General features: G+C 32.5%; 4 protein-coding genes across 4 annotated transcripts; 1 reads left to right on the plus strand and 3 right to left on the minus strand.

The window, feature by feature from the left end:
* The first annotated feature begins 874 nt into the window (after positions 1 to 874).
* On the plus strand, positions 875 to 5,593 carry LOTGIDRAFT_203703 (hypothetical protein). The gene is made up of 12 exons (XM_009052651.1): positions 875 to 1,021; positions 1,349 to 1,394; positions 1,760 to 1,934; positions 2,255 to 2,424; positions 2,857 to 2,918; positions 3,058 to 3,110; positions 3,306 to 3,372; positions 3,623 to 3,715; positions 3,997 to 4,074; positions 4,404 to 4,462; positions 4,797 to 4,903; positions 5,362 to 5,593. Exons 1-12 carry the CDS (start codon positions 920 to 922, stop codon positions 5,529 to 5,531), a joined length of 1,182 nt encoding a protein of 393 aa, XP_009050899.1. The 5' UTR covers positions 875 to 919; the 3' UTR covers positions 5,532 to 5,593.
* Positions 5,594 to 6,531: 938 nt separating this feature from the next.
* On the minus strand, positions 6,532 to 8,819 carry LOTGIDRAFT_114368 (hypothetical protein; the record flags this gene model as incomplete). Its single annotated transcript, XM_009052652.1, has 6 exons — positions 6,532 to 6,595; positions 6,901 to 6,965; positions 7,386 to 7,494; positions 7,755 to 7,813; positions 8,166 to 8,227; positions 8,597 to 8,819. 6 exons carry the CDS (start codon positions 8,817 to 8,819, stop codon positions 6,532 to 6,534), a joined length of 582 nt encoding a protein of 193 aa, XP_009050900.1.
* Positions 8,820 to 14,616: 5,797 nt separating this feature from the next.
* LOTGIDRAFT_114554 (hypothetical protein) lies at positions 14,617 to 15,424 on the minus strand (the record flags this gene model as incomplete). Its single annotated transcript, XM_009052653.1, has 2 exons — positions 14,617 to 14,902; positions 15,192 to 15,424. The coding sequence occupies 2 exons, from the start codon at positions 15,422 to 15,424 to the stop codon at positions 14,617 to 14,619; spliced, it is 519 nt and encodes a 172-aa protein (XP_009050901.1).
* A 6,067-nt stretch (positions 15,425 to 21,491) lies between these two features.
* Positions 21,492 to 24,809, minus strand: LOTGIDRAFT_158981 (hypothetical protein; the record flags this gene model as incomplete). Its single annotated transcript, XM_009052654.1, has 3 exons — positions 21,492 to 22,150; positions 23,088 to 23,307; positions 24,747 to 24,809. The coding sequence occupies 3 exons, from the start codon at positions 24,807 to 24,809 to the stop codon at positions 21,492 to 21,494; spliced, it is 942 nt and encodes a 313-aa protein (XP_009050902.1).
* Positions 24,810 to 24,870: the final 61 nt, after the last annotated feature.

Here is a 24,870-nt window from a genome sequence, read left to right on the forward strand (position 1 = left end):
AACTCTAAATAAGCTGTTATTCATCTTACATGATTTTTTTTAACCAAAGTCGATCGAAATACAAGAAAGAATAAAGAAAAAGCTGGGATATGGTCGTGACCAGGGAACAACTAAAGAATTTCTTTCGGGTTTTGTTGATGTCCTCTGAAAAAAAGTCTTGAATTTCATTTCAAATAAACTTTCATTTTTGAGTTTAAACCATGCATATTGAAACAAGATTCAAACAGATTCTCTGTTGTTAATCAAAGGGAAAGAACTCGTTTTCTTGACCTTCTCTATTTTAAAACTATGGACCAATCATATAAACAAGTTACTTGATGGTTTTAAAACACAAAATTCTGAAGGGGATTTGTTGAATTATTGATCATGTTCTATGTCTTTAGCTGACAATCCAAAAGTTAGCTTATGGCTATGCTTATTCAACTTGATCATTTGTGCTGGATACTAGATTACGACTTTATTGCATGAGAGTCCGTGTAGTTCAAGACCTTCATAGAGTATTAAACTTAATTCTACTCATATATTACTGAAACTATAAAAAGATTCTTTGCACAAAATATTCCTACATAAATATTTGAAACTGTCGCTTTATGTAACCATTATAACCAATCTCTCTTCGATCAATTAATAATTTCATATTTTGGTTAAAATCTTAGAAGTGTACAAAATATATGACAAATTCGTTTATTTATATTTTTGACTATATTTTATATTTAACAAATATTCAATTGGTTTTGAAGGAGAATATATATTAGTTATATTGCCAAAATATTGATCACGTGTGACAGTGCACGTGGCGGGGGGTAACAGCTTGAGAAAATGTAATGCCCAAGAAAGATCAATCGTGTGTTTGATATTGTTTGGACATACCTGAAGGATTTGTGTTTGATATAATAACATTTTTTTGCAATTCGGCAAAATGTACTTAAAACATTATATTTGTAGTATTTTACTAGTTTTATGTAATTTTATATGTGTAGATTCTTATATTAATGGAATAACTCAGCATAATATACAATCGGTAAGGAATTTGGCCAATATATTTTATGATATTATAAACGTGGCATTAGTAGCGATGAATGCGTTGGCGACATTTAGAAATAGATATTCTTTTATGTCTAAAAAGGAACTGGATACTCTATTGTTGTGGGTGTTGCTAACGAGGCAGAACATTTTTCTTTTTGCCTTTCTGCAACTGAGTTGTCTAAATAATATAATTATAACTAAATTTTGAAACGTTTATTATACAACGAATGTACACCAGACGAGATTTTTCTTTTATTTTGTTCTTCTTTATTACGATATATTATGTGTTACATATTACTTAATATTTGATTCTCATTTCCAGTATATAGATTCAAAGAAATTCCTTATAGTATTCATCAATTCAGCTTGTAAGGATTAATTCATTTTTTATATTGAGTTATCTCCCTTAATAATTTTAAAACGTTTATAAGTTTCACAGCAATGTGAATAGCACTGCTCTGTTTATGATGGAAGGATTTGCTACCGTGTCCACTTTTAAAATTTTAGCCCAGTTTCATATGCAAAAGAGACAATGGCTATCAAAGAACCTCCACCACTTCGGGCAGCAACGGAAAACTGATAAAATTGAGCACATGTTTTTCACCTAGCAAAAACAGTGCCAATAACACCTGATCAGGGTATAAGATTCCCACTTCAATATGCTCGAAGATCGATATAGACATTTGAACGTTAAATATATCACACACAAAATTTTTTACCAATTCTATTTTAGCCTGTACAAGATGTAAAAATATCTACAAGAATTTTGTCTCAGCGTCGATGCCTTTCCATGGTGATAGAGAAATATTCTTCGGTAAAACAACCGATATGAAACTAATTAAAAAATGGAATATAGAAGAATTACCAGCTATTGTGTATTTTCCTATGGGTTTGAGTGAACCTCAAAGGTAACAGTCTTCAATGTTTATAAATTTCTGTGTAATAACAGTTAGCCGACAATATCATCCTGATCGAGACTGTCGACTTAGCACCATTTTGCGTAAACAATGATTGTTATCAGTTTGGATCACGATTTAGAGAGATTGTAAAGAAGATTTCCAAATCATTTATGTGTATAATTTTTTTTTATTATTTGTTGTTTCATTCCAATATCCAGACAGAAACCCCCTACAACCGCTTTGTATCATAGGTGATATCCATACACCTTGCGTTTAAATAGATTGCTCATTCCTGATCATTGACATATACCATCCACAAATTATTACAGATTTGAAGGAGAATATACAGTAGATAATATTATTGATACAATATCCTATGTAATGAGTGGTGATTTCCGTGGTTTAGAGAGAGCATACTATGTAGAAGTTAATGAAGAGAATTTTGAAGAACTAATTGAGAAACCTCAACAACATGCTATGGTTCTTATATATGATCAGTGTAAGGACATATACATTTCTATATTATATCTCTGTTTTCACCAGCAAATTTCTGACTTCAATTTGAACCCCGATATTGTAATTCTTATTGAAACGACCTTATAGGGATGTGTATTTGGCACAGCTTATAAAGGGGAAATAACTCTTTAAGTGGGACTATCTAAGAGATGGAAGTAATCTCAAATAATGAATTGAATGTATACCACACTTGTACAATTGAACCTAAGAGTACATATTTCATTATTGAATCTACGAAATTAACTCTGTAGCCTTGAGATATTTGACAAGGCCTATAAAGGGGAAGTAACTCTTAAAGTGACTAGTAACACAAAATGAGCACTATGCAATGTACTTTGAATTTCGTATTTGTTAGCTGTAAAATGCAATATCTACCTCTAAATGCTCATTTATGCTCCATTATGTTTTCTTGTAGTTCATGAAGAACAGAAAGGAACAATGAAAGAATTAGCAAAACTCTTCAGAGAAGAAGACGATGTAAGTGCTTTTCATGATTTTAGCCATTCGAACTAGTTTGAAATTATTTGTACCTCAAGTTCTAGGAGAACAATGCAGCGACCGAGCAAGGCAAGAATTTTTATTAGTGTTATCAAATATGTTTTTTTTTTATTTTCAGTTGGTTATTGCTGTTTTGGATGCTGATAAAAACAAAGCATTTAGAGACAAAAAGTAAGTCCTTATCAAAGCTTTACTTTTATTACCAATTTTCAAACAAATAGTTTTATAAAACTTTTCTGATCCTTTTGAAGCAAAGATGAAAGGGTTCCAATAACAATCGCAATGTTTTAGAAAGCCAAAATTTACCATTGATTTATAACTGGGTCAGTTGACTAAGAATAATTGTTGGCTTAAATATGTTTTTAGATTTAATTTTCCTGGTGCACCGCTGTTGTACTGGTTTCCTATAGATAATAAATATAAGATAAAACGGGTAAGTTAGGCCAGGTTATTTCACTCATAGGATCACAATAAACATAGATGATGCACAAATCTTCGTCAAGGGCATTGGGTGGTCGAGTTCGATTGCCCTCCTTAGATTTTAAATAATCCGACTAAATTTAGCGAGAGATCAAATCCTCCCAGATGCCATTAGTTTCTGGTAGTTTAGCTTCCCCAACATACGCATATACTCTGGAGAACGTCTTGTATATTCATTAACAATAGATGATTTTATTATATAGTTTGGTGGAGATCTAACATTTGAAGTTTTGTATAGTTACATCAATGAACAGACGCATACCTGGAGAAACAAAGATGGTACACTACTACCAAAGGTTGGTACATAATAATCAGACTTTTGTTTTAAATTGATCTTCATAATTAAATCTAAATCTAAGTGGCTGTGGTTCTATCTTTAATTAAAATACATATGCCTGCCTTTTCGAGAATCGAATATTGAACTTCAGTTCCATGTAGGCTACTGCGGAAATATTTTTAACTTGCTCCCTGTTCAATGTCAGTTTCCGCAAAGACATTGCTTATTTATCGACCATAATTGTATAGTACAGACTACCAGCGACTGGACTTTGTTCATAATGTATCTTTGATAATTCAGGCTGGTCGATTTGATGATCTAGATAAGATAATATCACAGAATGTTGGTGGTGTTATTAGAGCTGATCAAGAGGTCATGGTCAGTACACTTTTTCACATCATCATTTCAAATATGGAACATAATAAAGATTTGATTTTGCGATATTTAAACGATGCTGTTTTCAATTTTTATAATTCACGCATACATTGATCCCGTCTTCATATCGGCTACGATTGTTCATATTTGTGAAGCTCTGCAACATGATGCGAAAGAGAGTTACAACTTGATGCATAAAGCTAATTGCTTTTCAATTAATTGCGATTTCATTCAAATATACTTGATTAAGATTCAGATATATCTGTTATCATGTGGTGCAAATTTCCAACATGGAAAATACCATAAAAATGAATATTATGTTGTTTTAATAGGATAGTGTTATTGAAGAAGTAGGCAAAGTAGTTGACAAATTGGACTCTAACCAACAAGAGTAAGTTCATGTGATACATTTGTATATATATATAAAACACTAAACTGCGATGTTATTTATCACCAACCAATCATGGTAGATCAGGAAACAAGTAGTCGACCCTGGACCATCCATCTGAGATGTATGAGGCCAATTGTGTGACAATTCTACTTTTCTATCATTACGAATGTATTCGATACGCGTTTGATCCTCGTCTTGCCATAGCCAACATAGCATGATATCCGTCTATATAAGGAGACTCGATCGTCGAAGAAAAGGAAACTAAATTGTGACAATGACTAAAATCACTCACAAGCCACTTTCATTTGTACCACATGAAATTTTGAATTTTCAGATTTGGTAAATTTTACATCTACTTAATGCAACAAATAAAAACAACTGGAAATACTAAATTTATAAGAAATGAAACTGATGTCATCTTTAAAGAACTACAAGATTTAGGTAAGGATTGTTAATGCATTCTACAATATACATACATAGCAACGAAAGGCAGAGATTTATAGGATAACTTTCTTGAGAACCAGGCCACGTATTCTCGAATCGATCTAAGCGCTAAAGGATGTCTTAGAAACAGTGTCAGATGTTAAGACCCTAGGACATCCTAGCTCTAAAATCGTAGTTTAGTGATGTTGGATGCTTAAGGGGTTATGGGAACAAACATGCCTTATATAGCGGTATAACCAACCAAAAGCTAGCAATACACACGTTTGACTTTTAACACTTTATGGTTTGAGATCTGTGGGTATAGCTTAGTAAATTTCTCTTGATTTCCATGCCATTCAGATCTTAATGTAGCTACATTCATTACAGATAACACTTCTTCGTTAAGTTATATTGTGGCTGAGGCCAGTTTCCAGTCACAAACAAGCATTACTAAATTCACCTTTTATTCATTTCAGATTTAATGAGCAAGAAGCGAGATAATTTGATTAAAAGGCATCACATCTTAGACTTTCTGGTCAAAGAATTCGGGGACTATATCACTAAAAACCCTATGTATATGGAAGAGGTCAAGAAGGACAGTCAGAGGAAAGTTAAAGCCGATTCTCACAGTCATGATGAACTATAATTATACTTCCTCCTAGTCTTAGTAGCCTATATTCATTTTAATAGAAACAATTTTATGTATGCAATTGGTCGTTTTGCTTTACAACTGGGGGCATTATTCTCTAAACTTAGCTGAAGATGATTTGTGTGTTTTAGTCATCTAATTGGTCAATCATTAACATCGATTGCAAATTTAATTTTATCAACCAATCAGACAACCATTTATAAAAGCTTGGTTTATCTGGGTTAAGCTTTTAGGGATAAAGGATGTCCATTTCAGATTGTGACTAAACCTTACATGCTGCAAAAAGGCACAGCCCAACACATATTCTAATTTATATCCAAGAATTTGTAGTAAAATTAAACCCTACACAGTGTGGTTCAATTAAATTTGGGAAGGTTTTTTTGACTACAGATCGAACAGTTTTGTCGGTCTTGCAATAGTGACACTGTAAATGAACATTAGATATAAGATCTGAAAGACGGTCATCGTCTCTCAGGACTTGAATGCCAATCAAACAAGATTGAAATACAATTGCATTGAGCACTATTGGATCATGGTTTCACAGATTGACACTGTCGTCCTACTAGAAATATATCAGGTGGGAAGCCTGACTTCGGTATACAAATATTATAATGGATTAATTTTATTTGAATAATACATTAACAACAGATTTTCTCTAATGAAAATATATTAAATTATATAAATAATTTGTTGGAAAACAATTTATTCAGATAAACATTCATATCCTTCATCTTCTCTTTCATTCAATATCAATAATCAAACCATTCATTTTCCCTCGCGGTTACAGGTTTACCAACATCAAATTTTCCTGGCCACAGCAAATCCCAAAGTAATCGTGGTTCCTTTTTTATCACATATTTGTTAAAGTAAACAATTCAACTTGCTCGAAAACAAAAAAGGAATAACTTGAGTTGTTATGTACAGTAAAAGACAATAAATTTGAATAAATAAACAACAAACACATAATACTGATAAAGGTTAGAAGTAATAAGAGGGATTATCGCCAGGCTTCAGTTGATATATTTCTGTTATACTGTGGATGTGTGTCCCGGTATCTAGCACTGGAAATAACAAAATAATACACATTTTAGATATATGTATCAACATTTGTATATACATGTATCAACTATTAGATATATACATGTATCAACTTTTAGATATAGCCTAGTATCTATAACAAACCATTGTTTACCAGCATTGCATGTTTATTGGGGATGCTTGTAGTTACTATTTTACCAGCATTTGCATGTTTATTGGGTAGCATGTAAAACACTAAAGTGACTATAGAAAGAAAGATGAGTAAAATATTCATTAAACTTCTCAACATGGGTTTTTTCTGTCACAATATATATTGTAGCCTACTTACAAGACATTGGCAGGCATTGGTTTCTGTCCATACTGATCTATCATTGGTTCTTGACGTAAGCTATACTGAAATAGTAAAAAAAAAAGTTTTGGGGATGATCCAGAATGGCCAGCAAGAGGTTTTGACACTGGTGAAAATTCTTCTCGGATGCACAGAATAAGGAGTTAACATATTAAATGTTCAATACGAGTTACGTCCCTTGTTATGCAATAGAGATTTGTTATTTATATCTCGATTAATTTCTCATACAGAGTTGTCGATCCTTGCAGTCCCTTTCAAACAAGGACCGACAACTCTGTATGAGAGATTGTATAGTCTTCTGAATCGATTTATAAATAACAAATCTCTATTGCATAACAGGGGACGTAACTCGTACTGGAAATCTAATTTATTTAATTAAGAAAAAGGTCAACATAATTTCACAATTTACAAGCAATCTGCTGTTGCTTTAATAATATAGTATGAATTATATAATTAATACTCACACGCCATGATTTAGAAATATCTGGACGAGAATAGCGAACATTATAACCAGAAAAATGTAAATCTGAAACAAAACAGAAAGAGTTATTACCTGTGTGCCATTTCAAATATCTATTTCAGAATTTATTCCTAATGTCCCAGGGTTGCACCCCACCCCATTCCGTACATACCTTTATTAGCAGGTACAGAGGGCAATTGTTGAATATTGTATCTTTCTGGACATCGATTTAAAAAATTTGACCATTCTGCTTTAGTTTTCCTAAAAAAAATAAAAGAAATAAGTGCTTGTTACTTTATGTTTGTCATGAACATAACAAATTGGTAAACTTGGTAGTTCATCTTTATTTTAGTTGAAAAAAAACAAGACTTACTTCAGCTCTTCTGGGGTTGTATAATATCTGTGCATTTGGCGACCAGTTTCTGTAATATTCTACAAGAAGATAAAAGAACGGGGCTTTAAACTCTGAAAATCAAACTCAGAGCAATAAAACATCTCTTGTTAGTTTATACTAGTATAACGCATGCAAGTATAACCATGGAGACATCCACTGTGATAAAAAGTAGAACGCGAGCAATTGACGACAACTGGTGGTGTCCAAGCTGTCAGTTGCTAGCAGTCGTTTAAATTCAGTTGCTCTCAGATTCAAACGAGAAAAACCGTTATTGGATAAATGTTGGCGAAAAGTGAACAATTGGTAAGCAAAGGATGTACCCTATCCAAGCAATATGAAAACCTTAAATGTCATCTTCCATTTTGAAACTTTTAAGCAAAGTCTACTTACTATGCTTGACAGACGTTTCGGTGGTGGAGCAAATATGGTCGTTGTAGCTCTTGAGAAATCGTCTACAAAAGTAATTCATAAACTTGTATCATTTATTAATTATAAATTGTTTACGTGTTGTACAAGATTAATCTATCAGATCAGATAACATTCAATTATTTAATTGGTTCACAAGGACCATCTGCCATAAACTCTGTCAAATTGAATCAATCAATGGAGCATACTAAACAAAAAAAAAAGTTGCAGACAATTCTGCTTTCCAGAATTTGAACGTTGGGCATAAAGAAACATTGAACAGATTGACATACTACAATTTTGACATCCGTTAGATCTATGGACATATTCGCCCTTCAACATGCAGGGTTCATTTGGTGGATTCTGGACGTAATGCTTAATAATAATACTATAGTACCTGATTCGTTACGACTTACCTGGACCACAAGATGTGGTTGTACGACAATGTTCATCGGGTAATTTGTTCCCTGCAGTGTCCATATCCATTCTTCTGAACGTTGGTAAATTAGGATGATACAGACCATCTTTCACTGCAGCTAACTGAACTCTTCGGAATGAAGGATATTGGTAAGAATAACTAGGAATTTCTTTAGGGTAAATTCTACCCTTTTCGACATGCTTGACTCCAATAGTTGTCATATTCGTAATATTATAGACAAGCGTTTGAAAACTTTCAAGTACAAACGTATGTCAAGTAGACTTTTTATAACAATTATATATTTTACCTATCAGGTATACCACAGCACGAGACTAAAATCACGTTGCTTAGATACCCTCAACAATAAAATGGCGTCATAGTAGGTCCATAAAGTTGGTTACATCCCCAATGTTTGTCCCACACACGTTGTGTAATCCCCTATAGTAGATTATATTACTTGATCATGTTAATCTCGTAATCGTAAATATATTATACCTGAGTGTAGTATAACTGTACTGTTATCAATAATCAAAAACAACTCAGGGTCAGTGTACATTATTGGGCAAAGGGATCGGATATATGCTTTATCTTTTTTAAAAACATTTAATAGAGATAGATCTAATCCTTTCAGGTATATTTATTCAAATAAAATGAAAAAGAAAATTTTGGTTGAAACATCGGTTCAGCACTCTCACTCACCGCAACCCATTTTGCCTATCAATAGACGCAACGAAGTTCTGCATTCCCATTAATGAAAAAGTTGAAAAGATGACGTCATACCTTTTCTGGAATAACAGGAACTACAGAGGTCGAATGAATGTTAAAAAAAACTTCTTAATAAAAGAAAACCCCCCCTTTAAAGATAGATGCCCACATCCAAAATCTGGTGGATATATTGCAGGGAATGAAAAAAGAAGTGGATTTGAAAATCTCTTTCACCTCTGGCCCAATTATATCGTTTGAATCCGTAATCTTCTGCAATGGCCAATAGATATCAAGGCCGGACATGCTCAAACTTCAGGAACATCTCGTGTCTATGCAATTGAGTTTGTTAAATCGACACAGCTTTTGAAGAGTGTATATAACTAATAATATTACTTCGGGTAAACGAACAAAAGTGATATACTTTATTGTAACTTTTAAATAATGAGATATTTCTGACATACAATATCTAGCACAACGTGTACCTTGTTTTATCATAAATCTTTACTTTGCGACCTAGGCCAGTGCTTTGATGTTCTCATCACCATCTGACACAAAAGAAAAATGAATGAAAATTCAACTGAAATAATTTTATACAAACTTTGAAATTTGAATAACATATTAAATTATTTTTACAATGTGATAAAGATATATTATTGATTACACAATTTTATATTTTTGGCACTAATAGAGGTTATGTAGAAAGGTAAATCCCTGAGTTACAAATTGTAAAGAATCCCAGTGACTCTGATATTGTCCATTTGGGATGAATATATTGTACACTATCATTTAACATTCCTGTGCTAGTGTTGCAGGCTCTGGTTCAACTTGCTTTTATGACAAGTTTCTATGGTGTCTATTATCAGTAGTTTGACAAATCTCGTGGGTTTTTGTTAGAAATAGCTCAACTATTAAATGTGATCACCGGAACCTGCTTCAGAATCTTCATCTTCATATTGTGACGTCATATCCTGCTCTTCCAAACTAGTGGTATCAATGTCAGTAGTGTTCTTATCACCTTCGTCTGTTTCCGGGTCAATTTGGTATTGGGACAATTCCTCTGTTTGAAACAAGGTGTGACCTGTGATCTCATACGTTTTCAAAACTTCTTCATGGAGTGCTTTGTCTAAAAATTTAAAGTTCATATCAAAGATTAAATCAAATTTGAAAGCAAATACCACGCAATTGTAAATGCGGAAACAAAAGGCTGTAAAGCGATATTGGAAATTTAACAGATCTCTTGTGTATGCCCCGGCATATCTAAGGCAAATATTACGAGCTGAATGGAAAAATTATTTCATAAAACTTACTTTCTCTGTATTTGACAGCATAAGTTGCGTAACCAAGTACAGATTCCCATTGGTTCACACTTACACTCTTATTTCCCGACCAATCACCTTGAAGTATGCTTAATGGCTTCCCAGACGACAAGATAATTCCGCCATTGGCTATCCTAAAACATAAGTGGAAAATTTACAGTGTTTTATACTTGGTTTTAATAAAGATATTAATGGGTTAGATCTTTGAATCATTTTTAATTTGATTTCAGATATCAGTATCCTGTTTTAGAATGACAAGCCCAGCTTGTTTTCAGAGTCAAACTTATAATTTATAAAATTGTTATTGACAACTGAATAAGAATATTGTATTAAAAAAAACTTCTGTTAACTAAAGGAACTGACGTAAGTTTAATTGGTATTGATTTTTGTTTTGTGGCATTATCAAACGCTATCAGGATCGTATCAGTGAGCACAATATCATTCTCGCAGTTTTCTAAGAATTTTTCCACACACTTTGGGTTGAGTTACCTTAAAGGTCTTGTTATTTTGATGATTTTATTGGATAATACTTTAAGAGAAGTTGCTGTGATTCCTGGTTTTAACTTGATACAACTTAAAGTAAAATATGTGGAATCTGAAGAAAGAAAATGTTAATGGAAGCCGTTTAATTTTAATATCAGATACATCTAACCCTTGTCTTGACCCTTCAGAATACAATTCGACGTTCGGTTTGTTTAATGGAATAGAAATTTACTGCTTCTTGGATTGGCAATATTCTAAGCTTCCATGTCATTATTAACATTGTATCATGAAAATATCATGACTCTCTTACTAAAACATGAACTGAATGTCCAGCAGCAGAAAACAAACTTAATGTTCAGCAAAGTATGTAATCAATCTCAAACATGGTACAACGTCAAACGTCATAAAGGGATGTAACTCTGTTATATTCACTCCGACGGGTAAGCCGGCAATCCCTTCAAACCGGCATTTCACGGTGGTCCGAGGGCCTGCCGGTTTAGATGGGTTTCACTGTATAGACTAAATTGAGTCTGATGACAAACCTACCTTCGTTATGAGCTTCCTTCATTTTGCTTACTAAAGCGTCACATGTTTCCGCCCACTTAGCACCAGTTGGAAGAACAGAATTTTTGAACCAATCAGAAGCTTTTTCTACCGTTGGAAATATAAATACAGCAATGCAGGTATGGTTCGGCCAAGCCCCAGCTTTAGATATTGGCTGAAATTTAACACTTTGAATTAAACATAATATCATTTAGTCGGTTGCCTCTGACTCATTTTATCAGTCGTAATATACTCGTGTGTTATAGTCAAGATATTATGCCTTTATGATTGAGGTTTCACATGCAACCAATCAACCAACCAATTCGTTGTGATGAGGATTGGTCAACGTTGTTTCTAATCATTGATCAGATATAGGCAGCGTCATGCAGATATTCTGGTTCTTCTTGTTATCAGAAGAACATAACAGAAAGCCTGAGGAAATGTTTTCACCCGATGACAAATACCTTGATACTACTGGTTGTAACTGACTGATCATCCATGCAAATAAAACATTGGCTGCTCTTGGGATGCAGAAGTTACATGTACATGTATATAAATTAACATTATTAACCTGTGTTGCGAAAGCGAAAATTTCTCCATTATGTTCCAGTAGCTGTTTTCTATAATTCACTACAAATGATCTGAATTCATGTAAATGGTCATCTGAAAATCTGGCGAGTAACAGAACTTCCGTTGACTTGGGTAACTCCATCTAAAACGGAAAAAATCTTGAAATGTCTGAAACTTACGTAGCAAGTCTTGTGCTTTAAGAGCACTTTTCACACAACTCTTTTTAGTTTTGGACGTGGATATCTTTAAATATCAAGCAAGTTCATTACTGAATGAATGCAAACAGATTGATAGTTATACATTCAAATCCAATGAAATTATTGACTCTGAAGCTCCTTCGCAAAACAAAGTGTGACGTATGTCCGGGGCAAGTAAACTCTCTTTTCAGTAACGGTGGGTCTTGACAAATTGTTTCCATTACAGAGCCCAACTTTTATAGCTATTTGGAAATTTGCATATTAACTACTTACGGTGCTGGTGGTTTCTGGTTTAGCAGATGAACTGTCTAATGCTATCACATCCTCATAAGCTGGGGGAGCAGTAGGATTAAGAGATGTTGGTGTATAGGCTGGTAGCACGGGGGCATTTAAACCAGCTTCCACAGCCTTGCTGACTCCTGCTGCGGGTTGTTTAAATACAGGTCTTGGGGCAGGTTTCGCCACAGAACTCCTGGAATTAGTGGCACCAGATACCACGGGTCGATATTGATAATTTGGCACGTAAGTACACAGTGGAATATATCCGGAACCTATATTAACAAAATTTCCGTCCGTTCTCCTACATTTAATTATTCCTTTGTTACATTTGGTATATGTAATAGCTGATGATGCATCGACTTCTGAAAGTAGAACCACAATAGCATTGATATACTGTCTCTAAATATACAAAACTTAGTAGTCTCAGGCTAGTACGCTATATCTCCAAGTCTGGGAAATTACAGGAACCATAAAACTATTAATGGATTAAGCTATCATCGTACCGAATACCCATACAAAAATGAGTTAATCTTTTTTTGAGAAGTAGGAAGTAGGTTACAGTCAGAACTTACCAAATGAATTGGAAGCTGCAACTGGTGCTGAAGCAGCAGGATGTTTGTAAGGAACGGTGCCAATAGTAATATTCAAGATGACGGATAGATCGATTCCCCATGGAACTTCCACAAATACCTGTAAGTAAGGAATGCAAAATTTAAACCGTTATATTTAAGTACATGTAGTCGACAATATCAAATTTCCAGAATGATTCATGGTTGGAAACTTGGAGGCAAAAATTGCCGAACCATAACAGCCAAATTACAAATACGATGTCCCGGTTTCGAAAAAGGGATTGGAAATAGCGACCTACACATACCCTCAGTGGGAGAGTCTGTTGAATGGTATGCAAGGGACTTGAAGATAAATCACTTACCTTTACATAGTAAGACACTTTAATGATGTGGCAACTTCCTTCAACGGTTGATGGTGGCACAGCATCTATTTCTAATAACTCCTTTTCCCATTTCTTTTCTGTTTCTTTAGCTAAAGGATCAGTGCCTTGAATGGTAGCGAGAACTGTTCGTTCATATTTCTCTTCTCCATTAGCCAAAAAATATGCTGTTTGCATCAACGAAGCTTTCACCCTTCCCATATCCTTTGTTGTATCATTCTTTGCCAAAACTGAAAAGTAAAACTTCATCATCAAACAAGTCATTTGGTCAAAGACACTCAGTATGAATAAGGCAATTTCAAATTCTATCATGAACACACTCAAAGGCAAAATAATCATAGCTCGAACATCGGTAAACATGTTTTGAAAGTCAGCAACGGCAGTCCAAACCTCAGTCCTCGGAGGCAATATACACATTTTCCGTTTTTTCGGTGTTTGCAAATATGATGGATTTGGTCATTATTATTGACGATTCCAGGGCCTAATCTTGATTGATTCACTTATCTTAAAAACTTTAAAAAAATCATTAAAAACTTCGAGTCTTACTTGTCAGAGCTATCTTTTCACCAGCGCAGTAACCACTTCTGTCACATTCTGCACTCAAACTCAGTGTTCCAGCATTACCAAATCCTAAAGCCTTTGATACAACTTTCTCGCTTTTTCTTTGTATTTTTCTCTGTGAAGAATAAAAAAAAAACATAATCAAAGACATACAGCCTTGTAGTATCGGCATTAGATGCTTTAACAACTCAGAGGATTGGGGACACCTGACAGAGTTCAGAGCTCTTTGTGATTAATATCGTCAGCTCATCACTTAAGTCAGTGAGGTAGAGATATTCAATCTGTAATCATCAGTCCAAACAACGGCAGAAAACTTTATTTCACCACCGTTTAACCTTGCTCAGAAATTCGGCTTGTGTTTGTGGTAAAGGTAACACTGAAATAAACAGTTGCTTTGAGTTCTAAAACAGGAGTTTTACGTCCGAAGTACCTTCAGAGCAGTCGTATTTATATCAATGTTATGTAGAACTGTGAAGGCTCGATACCAAGATCTATTAAGATTAAACATTGGTCTGTCTACTAAAACCTTTAACCAATATCGTACAGCACCGTATTCCCCTTCAAAGGATGATGGTAGAACCCGGTCTGGAAGCTTAAACGTGAATCTATATGTTTGTTTTCCCTTTACTAAGGTCACTGGAGGGTTATTTGTACCGGCTGAAAAGAAAATATAGAAAAATGCATACTGTTGATAGTTATGACTAACGGACAATACATCTTGAAAGGTGTTGGAACAAAAATCTAATACTTGTACTACAAGACTCTGAACTGTAGGGAAAGACACAGTCATTTGTGATAAACAGCACTCGAACAGGTTCTTTATCTCCCATGCTTGATATAAACTAAGAAACTATCACCACTGGAGGCAGATATTATATTGTTAAGCATTGCAGCAAATATTAAGGATTACGCAGTGATCAAAATTCAATCAATAATCAATATTAGCTTAGGTTCTCATACATTGGTACATTCTTACCTTTATTTCCAAACAATGTCACATAATGCCCAACATATTTCTCCCGACCAATGTTTTCGCGATTGCTCCGATCTAGAAATATATCCCATTTAGTTAAAGCTTCACCATACAGATATACCCTAACAGCTTTAATTTGAATATTTTCTTCCACGTTCAGAGTTACTCTTCCTTTAACATATTCCGAGCGTCTGTATACATTTTTATCTCCATCTAAATTCACAAAGCATTGGCTAATACTCTTCACCATTTTTTCTTCTTTTTTTCTAGAAAATAAATAAACTTAAAACTCCTAGCAATAACAAATCTATTCTATCTACCAGAATGATCTCAAGAATGTAATAAATGGTCAATATACTGCTTTTCCAATAAGTAAAGTTCTTTAATAATTGCTTAAAGATTGGGATATCTCTTACGCGCTATAGGTTCCAAACTTATGGTACTATAGTAACCACTGGCGTACTGTCAAAGCCTTCATGGGGTACCTGAAAAGCCCTCCTGTGCCAACCATTAACAGACCTTTTCATTTCTTCATTTTGCTTATAGAAGATCAAAGAAAACAATGAGATAAGTAGAACAATTGAAAGTTTTTGTAATCCATAGTTAATGCAGCCAACGAGTGATCTCAAGAATGTGATGATAAATTTTGACGATATCTAATAAGTTAAATTGGGATATCTTTTCAGAGCTCCTGTAGCAAACTTTGGATAGTAGTAGGTGTATCCCTTGTAACCATGCTGAAACCCTGTGCAGTCTGACAACTATGAATGGAACTATTGCAGAAGGAGTACCATGAGATAGCAAGAGCAAATCCAAAGCTATAGTGCAACCCACGATATTGGGTTATATTATTTTCAATACTAGTAGGCCTAAAATGTTTGGTGTGCCTAGTATTGACTGTCTCAATATCTACTATTAAATAAAATAAAAGTTTTGAGACATAAATCTGAAGTCTAGATTAACAGTATCCCACAATAGTTAGTTTTATACTTTAAATAACAAATTTATAATAATGTTTCTGTCTCTTTAATTTAAGCTATGATGCAAACAATGCTTACCTTTGTTTACTGTATCGTAAAAAAATAAGTATATTTGTTTGCTCAAATTTGTTTCTTATATATATTCAAATATCAAGTTATCATGGGGGTGTGATGAAAACATGTGACTATAGATAAGGTATGATCATTATAGTGACAATGTGACGATGTAACAGAGTGATATTGTACGATTGCTTAATGCTTTTAAAATTAACTTCTGGGATTTTTTCTATTGTTGTGAAATCTAAACTCTGACATTTTGGGTGAAATTCCATAAGGCAATTGGTTAAATGGACTCGTAGAGTATTGGGCCAGAGCTTGGTTGTTCAGGGGGGTTGGTAAGATATCTGGAAGGGCAATGGGGTATAGTACTGTCATTTTGGGTGAAATTAATTAATTAGTTAAAGGGATTCTGAAGAGGCTTTCTAAAGGTACCAGATCAGGTCGCAAAACATTTTATTTGAATTGATCAAATTCTTGTATTGCTTAATACTCTTAAAGATAAACTTCTAATTTTAGCTCTTTGTGCAACTGGGTGAAATTCCAAAAGTTTATAGCTTCTGTTTCATGCCTCATTCTGATGTCCGGTTCCGATAATTCTTTAATACCTTAATATCTAAAAATAGTTTAGACAGTCAAAACTTGTTTTTCTGTAATTTGAAGACGTTCTTTCTTTAAAGAAATCAGATTATCAATGTGGTGGATCTAATAGAACACATTTTACGGTATATAACTCCTGTGTATTATTGTTCACTACGTTTAGTTTAATAGATGATGGCGATGTAAATTGTTGAAACGCTGCGTACAGTAAAACCTAGGAGTAGTATACCAAAAAATTCTGCTCCAATTATTCATGTGATCTCATTAAATGTTGCTCAAGGATTGTAATATCATTAACAGGATGAAAGAATTTACATCAATTTGTTCATAGTTGTTTTATTTATGGTAAAAGCTTCATGGTACACATAATGACTGAGTTTATGACCGGAATGCTTATAACATTGATTTTAATGGTGATTAATACAGGTTACATGTTGGACAATTGATAGAAGATGGAATGTAAGACAAATATAAAACTTAAAATGATTATGATAAGAGTTACAGGTGGGCAGTATCATGTGCGTGACATTTTTACAATTAGTAACCAAGAGGCCAGACTCCAAAAACGTCACATAATTTTAGGGTTCCAGTTATTTGATTGGTCAGTGACTAAAATGGATTTCAAATTTAGTTTAATTAACCAATCAAATAACTGTATTTCTCAAAATCTTGACTTTATCTTAGTTAAACTTTCCAGAAAATTTGATGGTCAGTGTTGGTCATAAAATTTTTCAAATCATGATGTTTCTGACAAATTTTCACTACTAATAATTCCCTTTCAAATTTGACACATTATAGCAAAATTACAATTTCACAGAATTTACAAAAATAATTTACTTGTATATTGGTAAAAACAGTGCAAAAATATATTTTACATTGTTCTTATTACAATTAAAATCTTGTAAAATATTCAATAGAATTATTACATTCATCTAACACCCTTGGCCTATAAAGATTGATTCTCCAACAAGACACTGGTAAATATGAAATGCGGTTGCCTACTAAGACATTTCTTTCATACAGCTATCTCTCAATCACACATAATAAAATAAATTATCAACTGTCAAATAAGTAATCAATGTTAATTTTCAAACTTGTTATTTATTGATGTTAAAGGCATAAAGTGTATACAGACTAGTAAAATACATTTAAAAAAAATGTCAAAATAATTCTGGAATTTTATCTTGGTACATACCAATTTCAAAATTTTGTAATATATCCACATTTTATATCAAAAAAAGTCATATTGTTCTATTTGACACAAAAAGAAATTTACAAGTCTTGGAGTAAACTAATCAATTATTTTATTCCAATTTTGATTTTTTTTTTTGTGAGAAAACATATCAAAGTTTATTTAATGTTTTTTCTTCACAAAAATAAAGTTTAAATTACAAAAATAACTTGACATTTGACATTATCAAAACTAAAATCTTGATCAAAGAAGTCCAATTTTGATTATTTTTTCAGATAGCATCAAATATATCACAAATATTTCAACAACACTGCTTTTTACAAAAAATGCTTACAAACAGGCCAGAATCTGAAGTGTTAGTTGTATATCGGTCAAAGCAATGTTCATACTTATAAAGAAAAATGATTCTCTTGCATACAGTGAAACAGGCATTCACAAAGTGATTCTCAAACTAAAACTAACATGAATTATCTTTATACAAGTAAATATATACTTATCTTGATATATTTTATTTGACATAAAAATATAGTGATATGTATATATTGTTCACAACCGTTCTATGAGGACATATTTCAATAGATTTCTCAAGAAAATAAATGTTAACTGTACACATTTAAAGTGATAAAAAATGGCACGGACAATTTATGATGAAAAGAAACTAACCTAATATATAAATGTATAGATTTAAACATAGACTTCAAACATTTTTCAGATTAAATGCTATTTAATCCATGATATTGATGGTAAAAAATAACAGCAAAGACTTTCTTAGAGTTATCTCCCTTTATTGTAACAGTTATCTCCCATTAATAATTATGTAATAATTATTATTAACCCAATATTAAGCCAAGGTATTTGTGTAGATCTGGTAATTCAAAGCATAAACAACAAGTGGTTTCCTGTATTTTAAATTCTTTCAAGAAATGATGACCAAAAAGCTATCCTAACTAGTATAGTTTCAATTACTAATCATTTTACCTAAAGAAGAAATGCATTTCTGCAGAAAATTGTAAATAATCACAGTCAGATTTCACAAATTTCCTTTTTGAGAGTCTGAATGTAGCCTTTCTGAACAAAACCACACACAACATATAAATGAGCCAATCTCATTATCTCGCTTGCTAGTAATATCCTATATATTTGAGATGCTTAAAAAACCATGATGACAGAATAATTAATCAAAAATAATATAAGAAAAAAAAATGCACAGCATTCAAATCAGTTATTGCAAAAATAAATTGATATGAATATTTTAACATGAAACATATTTTTACTGGAGACATCACTTCTGATCAGGTTGGAAATTTCAATACAGATCTGAACGTTTTTTAATCCAGTTTATGAATTAACTGAAATTTGTCCAAAATCGACAAAAAAAATATCCAAAGTGGACAAGAGGTGATATTATTACTGACCATGGAAGAACAGATGAAAAAATAATACTAAGCGTAGAAAAAGCAAAGACAATAAAAGACTAAACTTAATACATGCATATAATTTATAAGAAAATGAAAATATATACAATTCTATTCTAAAGATAATAAAATATAATATAAAACTATTTACATTTCATTATAAACTTTAACTCACATGACTACTTTAAAAACATTTAATTCTCAATGTGATACATCAATACTTCAAATTTTGTACATTTTTCATACATTTTTAACGCTTTTTGAAAAAGAATTCATTTTAATGAATGGCAGATAAAAATGTCCAAATTGAAGATAGCAGTATCCACGATCTTTTAGAAACTTAAGTTACATTGGAAAGATTGGTATTCTGAGACATTTCTGTTGTTGCTTTTGAGTAATTTGCAAGGTGCAAAGTCTTAAAGAAATAAGTCAAAGTGCAAACTGTTTTTCAATTAGTCATTTCAGTAACGACAGCCGACAGTCTTTAAAGTGAAGCCACGAGAATCAAAGTTATAGTATAAATTCTTTATATTTGATATAATTTATAAATTGTATAATATGAATATAGAGAAATATATAAAGATATTAATGATATAAATCACTGACAAATAATCCCCTTGATTGAATATCATTCAAAAATTATAAATATTAAAACAGAACCTAAAACAAGTTTTATTATTTCTGTGTTGCTCTACAATTGGTGTATTGAGCACTTTATTAACAATGAAGCCAACGTGAAAAGACTATTACAGAGATATTATTTGCTTGCTGGTTAACAGAAAATAAAGACCAGAGCAATTCAGCATAGATTCTGAACGGACTGGATGATATTAACCTTAATACAGCAATATTCAGTATATCATAAAGTGATATCAGGTTATAATGAACACCACCCAGCCCAAGGACTCTTAAGCCAGTGTAAGTGACAAAGTGAGCATGATTTTAACAACATATTAATCTAATAAGGTGTTACATGAGTTGATATGAAACTTGAGCTATAAACAGTCTACCAAAGAACCAGTGATAAGTAAAAAAATAAATGCCAAATACTCACAAAGCAAAAACTACACCATAATGAAAAAAATCTAATAAAAACTATTCATCCAAAAAATTATTCTATAAAATTGGAATGTTCTCAGCCTAAGTTAAATTAGACCTTTTAAACTTGAGCCGATTTGGGCAACTTAAAAACTGGTTCGGCAAGAATCACTGTAAATCATCGATATAATTTGAAACTGAATACACAATAATTAATAACAAATATATATCACTGTAATAAAATTATTGTATTTTAACAGCAAAAAGACAATCTAATTCCATTTATATACAAAATAAAATCTTAAGGCACTTTATTCTTTACCTTGGCTTGAAATTCAATTTACAATTATGAATGTTTTGCAGCCTGAAATTCCAATTGAGCCCTTGGCAAATACTCATGGCAAGCAAATATGTTTTCAAGCTAATTTCATAATTGTAAATGTAAATAAATACCAGAATATTGAGCTGAATATAGGTTGTCTTTTTACAGTTTATCTAAAATAATGAGTTATATATTCTGGTCCACCATTGTTGTAGGGTACCTATTATATTGCTGTTATCATATGCCTCAAGTAAATATACTGACAACTTCTCCAAATATTCTACTGTCATAGCTGAATACATAATATACCATTCACTCAGATTATGTACAAATATAGGCCAGTATAGCTGAATTCCATTCCAAGCTGCAGCTAATATCTTAGATGATACCCTAGCTGTGTTTAGAATAAATGCTTCAAGCCAACTGCCTGAATAATTTGTAATGATCCAATTAAAAGCTTGTCTAATATAAATTTGACAATTATTATACCAAAATTTTGCAATAACCAACCAATAATCGTGGCAATACATATACCAATATTCAGTTATGATTATCCAGTATTTTTGTAGATAAGTTTTCCAGTAAATATCTACCATATCCAAGACATTGTCTTCAACTGTAATAAATATCTTGTTTAAAAATGGCCACCAGTGCCGTAAAGTTACAAAAATCAAAACAAGTAAAAGGACTATTCCAACAAAGGCTGCAAATTGCTATAATGTTACGACTGCACTGTCTTTATCACTCTTATCAGTCTTTAATAAATGATCATGAATCTCATCTTCATCATCCTGATCAGCTACAGTATCACTATCAAATGATTTGGAAGAGCGTTGTGAATTTTGAGAAGCTTGTGACATCTGGGAATGGCGCCCTGTGGCACCACGTTGAGGTGCCAAGGTGAGTCTTTGATTCACTGGTTTCACTGTTATAATCAGGTTGGCGCTATTTGCCACCATCATGTCCGTCACTTGATCTAGCGTTTTACCAGAAACTTCTATACCATTCACTTCTAAAACTTCATCATTCACAGCTAATAACCCGGTACTCTCGGCTAACCCACCCGGTACCAACCGTGATATAAATATACCGGGTACTTTCTCTAACCCTTCCGAAGTCATTCTCATACTAGTTCCATCACGAATATAAAACCCTAATGGTTTATCAGAACCATTTTTCATGAGTTTCACTCTACGTAATGTATCTGGTATAATATCAACATCAATAATAGCCGAAACACGACGGAAATCTTCCGGTAAACTAATCTTTATCCTAGGTTTGACAGGTGTTTCACTACTTATTAATTTAGTTATAGGATTCTTCTTCTTTAATGTACTAGAGCCATACCCATTCAACTCAAACTCACTTTCACCTGAAATGAAGGACAAATAACTTTAGGTAATTGACAACAATAGCATTATCTGACATATATATAGATAAAATCTGTATCAGGGAACCTGGATTTGGAAATTTATAAGAATTAAGAAAGAGACAAATTTTCGCATTACTAATTTTCATGTTTAAAAACCATGGCCAAAATCATGTTTGTACACTTTAATACATTCCATCAGATGAACAACAAAAGTGTTCTACATTGACTCTAGATTCTTTTCTCATAGATTTTATCATCATTAACAAAGATAATACTCTATTAAGATGAACCAAGACAACAAATATTTATACAACAGTATGTTTGACATCACTTTATCCTCTAATAGGTCAAATAGAACATTAAATCACTTTTAAGATGAAATTTCAATCATGCATGCATAACTGAAATCAATTTGGAGACTGATAAATATTCATTTTTTTTCAAACTTTTCTTACTTTTTTGATTTTTAAATACCAAGTCAACATAAGAGACAATTATAGACATAGATTATACTAGAATGTGAAGAATGTGTAATAAAACACAACCTTAAGATAGATAACACACTTGCTAGTTTTCTCACAAATTTTCTATATTTTACAGTATTTCTATTTCAAAATGGATTGCAAATAAACTATTTATTTACTATTGCATAACACCCAATTTTGAAAAAAATATTAAATCCGACATATCTACTTTGACCACAGAATTGTCTGTCAAAGGAAAAATAAGCCATTTTCTTGCTTAAAAGAGGAAAAAAAGAGGTGCCACAAAACATTGCCACAAATTTGTCTCTTTTTTCAGCAAATTCAATATTTTCAGATTCATTGAACTTTAATACATTTATAAGACATCCACAAGATATAAACTTTGAGATAGGGCCCAATACATTAATAGCTAAGATGTTATTCTAATATTTGTGTAAAGTAAGCATACTAACCCTTTCTCTGTACCAATATTCTAAGTAAAGGTTTTGCTGTACACAGTGCTTTGTGGAAGTTATCATCATTATTTATAGGTAATAGATCTCCATGTACATCTGTATAGTTCACTACAAATGGTATTTCTTCCAAATGATGTAATTTTTCCACAGTGGAGGAGAAATCTGTATAGTTGAATTTCTCGGCAGTAAAGGAAAATCTCCTGAACTCGGCATCAAACTACAAAAGAAAGAAAATCAATTCCATTGTTCTTGATAGTTTCTTGTGATTCACACTTAGTTGACACTCTCTTGAAATGAGTCATTCATTACTAAGTCCAAAACAGTGTTCATCATTAATACTCGGAATGGCATATGCTTGCAATACATTTCTAACCGTAAACCAATGAATTACCAAAACTTGTTTTGGATTTCGAGTTTTGTTCTGACCATTAGAACGAAACTTTGTTTTTTTATCCTATGTAAGCAGATTATTAAACAGTCATTAGGCAGTTATAAGGAAAAAATTAAATTAATCAAAAAATTGCCTTATTGAAATATTATTCATTATCTGCATACATTTGATCAGATGAATGTGTGAACCTGGTTCTAAGTACTAGATCTTGCAATTCAATTGCCAAAAATTCATCATATTATGATACTTTTAGAAGACATTATCTATAAATATTAAACTCATCAACCGTTAAAAATTATTAAATAATTTTATCAATCAATCTTTTCCTTATACCTTTTAACTCATTAAAAGCAATGATCATTATGATTGACAAACAGATTGACCCTTTAAAACTGGAAGCAATAAAGTTATAAATTTGTCAATAATTGATCTTTATAGGCCTACTTTTCTTTTTATTTCAAAGTCTTTGTGAGTGACAGCTGTATAGTAGCCCAGCTTATGCAATAATCTTTCCTAATCTGGTGTCAAATTGTTATAATAGTATGATTAATATTTCTAAAACTGAGACTAATCTTTGAGCTTTGACCAACTGGATTATCTTTTATAATTCAATTCTAATTTGTGAAGATTTCTTTTTACATCATTTAGCAATTTGGGGACATCTAACAGTTTTACAAGAAAATCTTACATCTACTTGGTCTGATCACTTGACCTCGTCCTAAATTTGCCGACCCTTAGTTTTAAACCTGGTTATTACTTATGGCATGGTTTTAGGGTGGAGTAGCCTAATGTTGGAAATCAATTGACTAGAAATATAATTAAATGCAGATGATCCTTCAGTCCTTTCATTAAGCACAAATCTGGTACTGTAAATGATTTCTCCATAAATGTCTATGACACAACTAGATTATTCTGTCTTTTCTAACCTTTCACAATTATTTATTTATCAATATTTAGGCTAAGGATATGAATGTTAATACATTATACAGGGCAAGGCTACAACTACAAAACTTCATTGTAGCCGATTCAGTCTTTATCAATATATGATTGTGAATCATTATTCTATACAAAGTAAAGTCGAATATTATCATATAGTTGTCTCTGCTACATAACGGAGTAGTTAATTAGCGTGGAATGTGTAGATTATCGAGACAAGAGCTGAGTCAGTAAAGAGAGGGTCGAGACAGTCAACAACACTCAACACGCAGGTGCGACATCAGTCCGTCAACGATTCGCCACACCTGTAATAAATTCAGCAATCTTACCTTGCTTTTGATCTCTACTATGCCACTGTATGATCTCAATGACGTTTTGGAATTCTTCGCCATCATTTAGTTGAAGCCCTACATCTGTATGAGGGTCTTATAAATTCCTAAACAACAAAAAACT

This window comes from Lottia gigantea (assembly GCF_000327385.1).
Source record: "Lottia gigantea unplaced genomic scaffold LOTGIsca_19, whole genome shotgun sequence".
NCBI lineage: Eukaryota > Metazoa > Mollusca > Gastropoda > Lottiidae > Lottia > Lottia gigantea.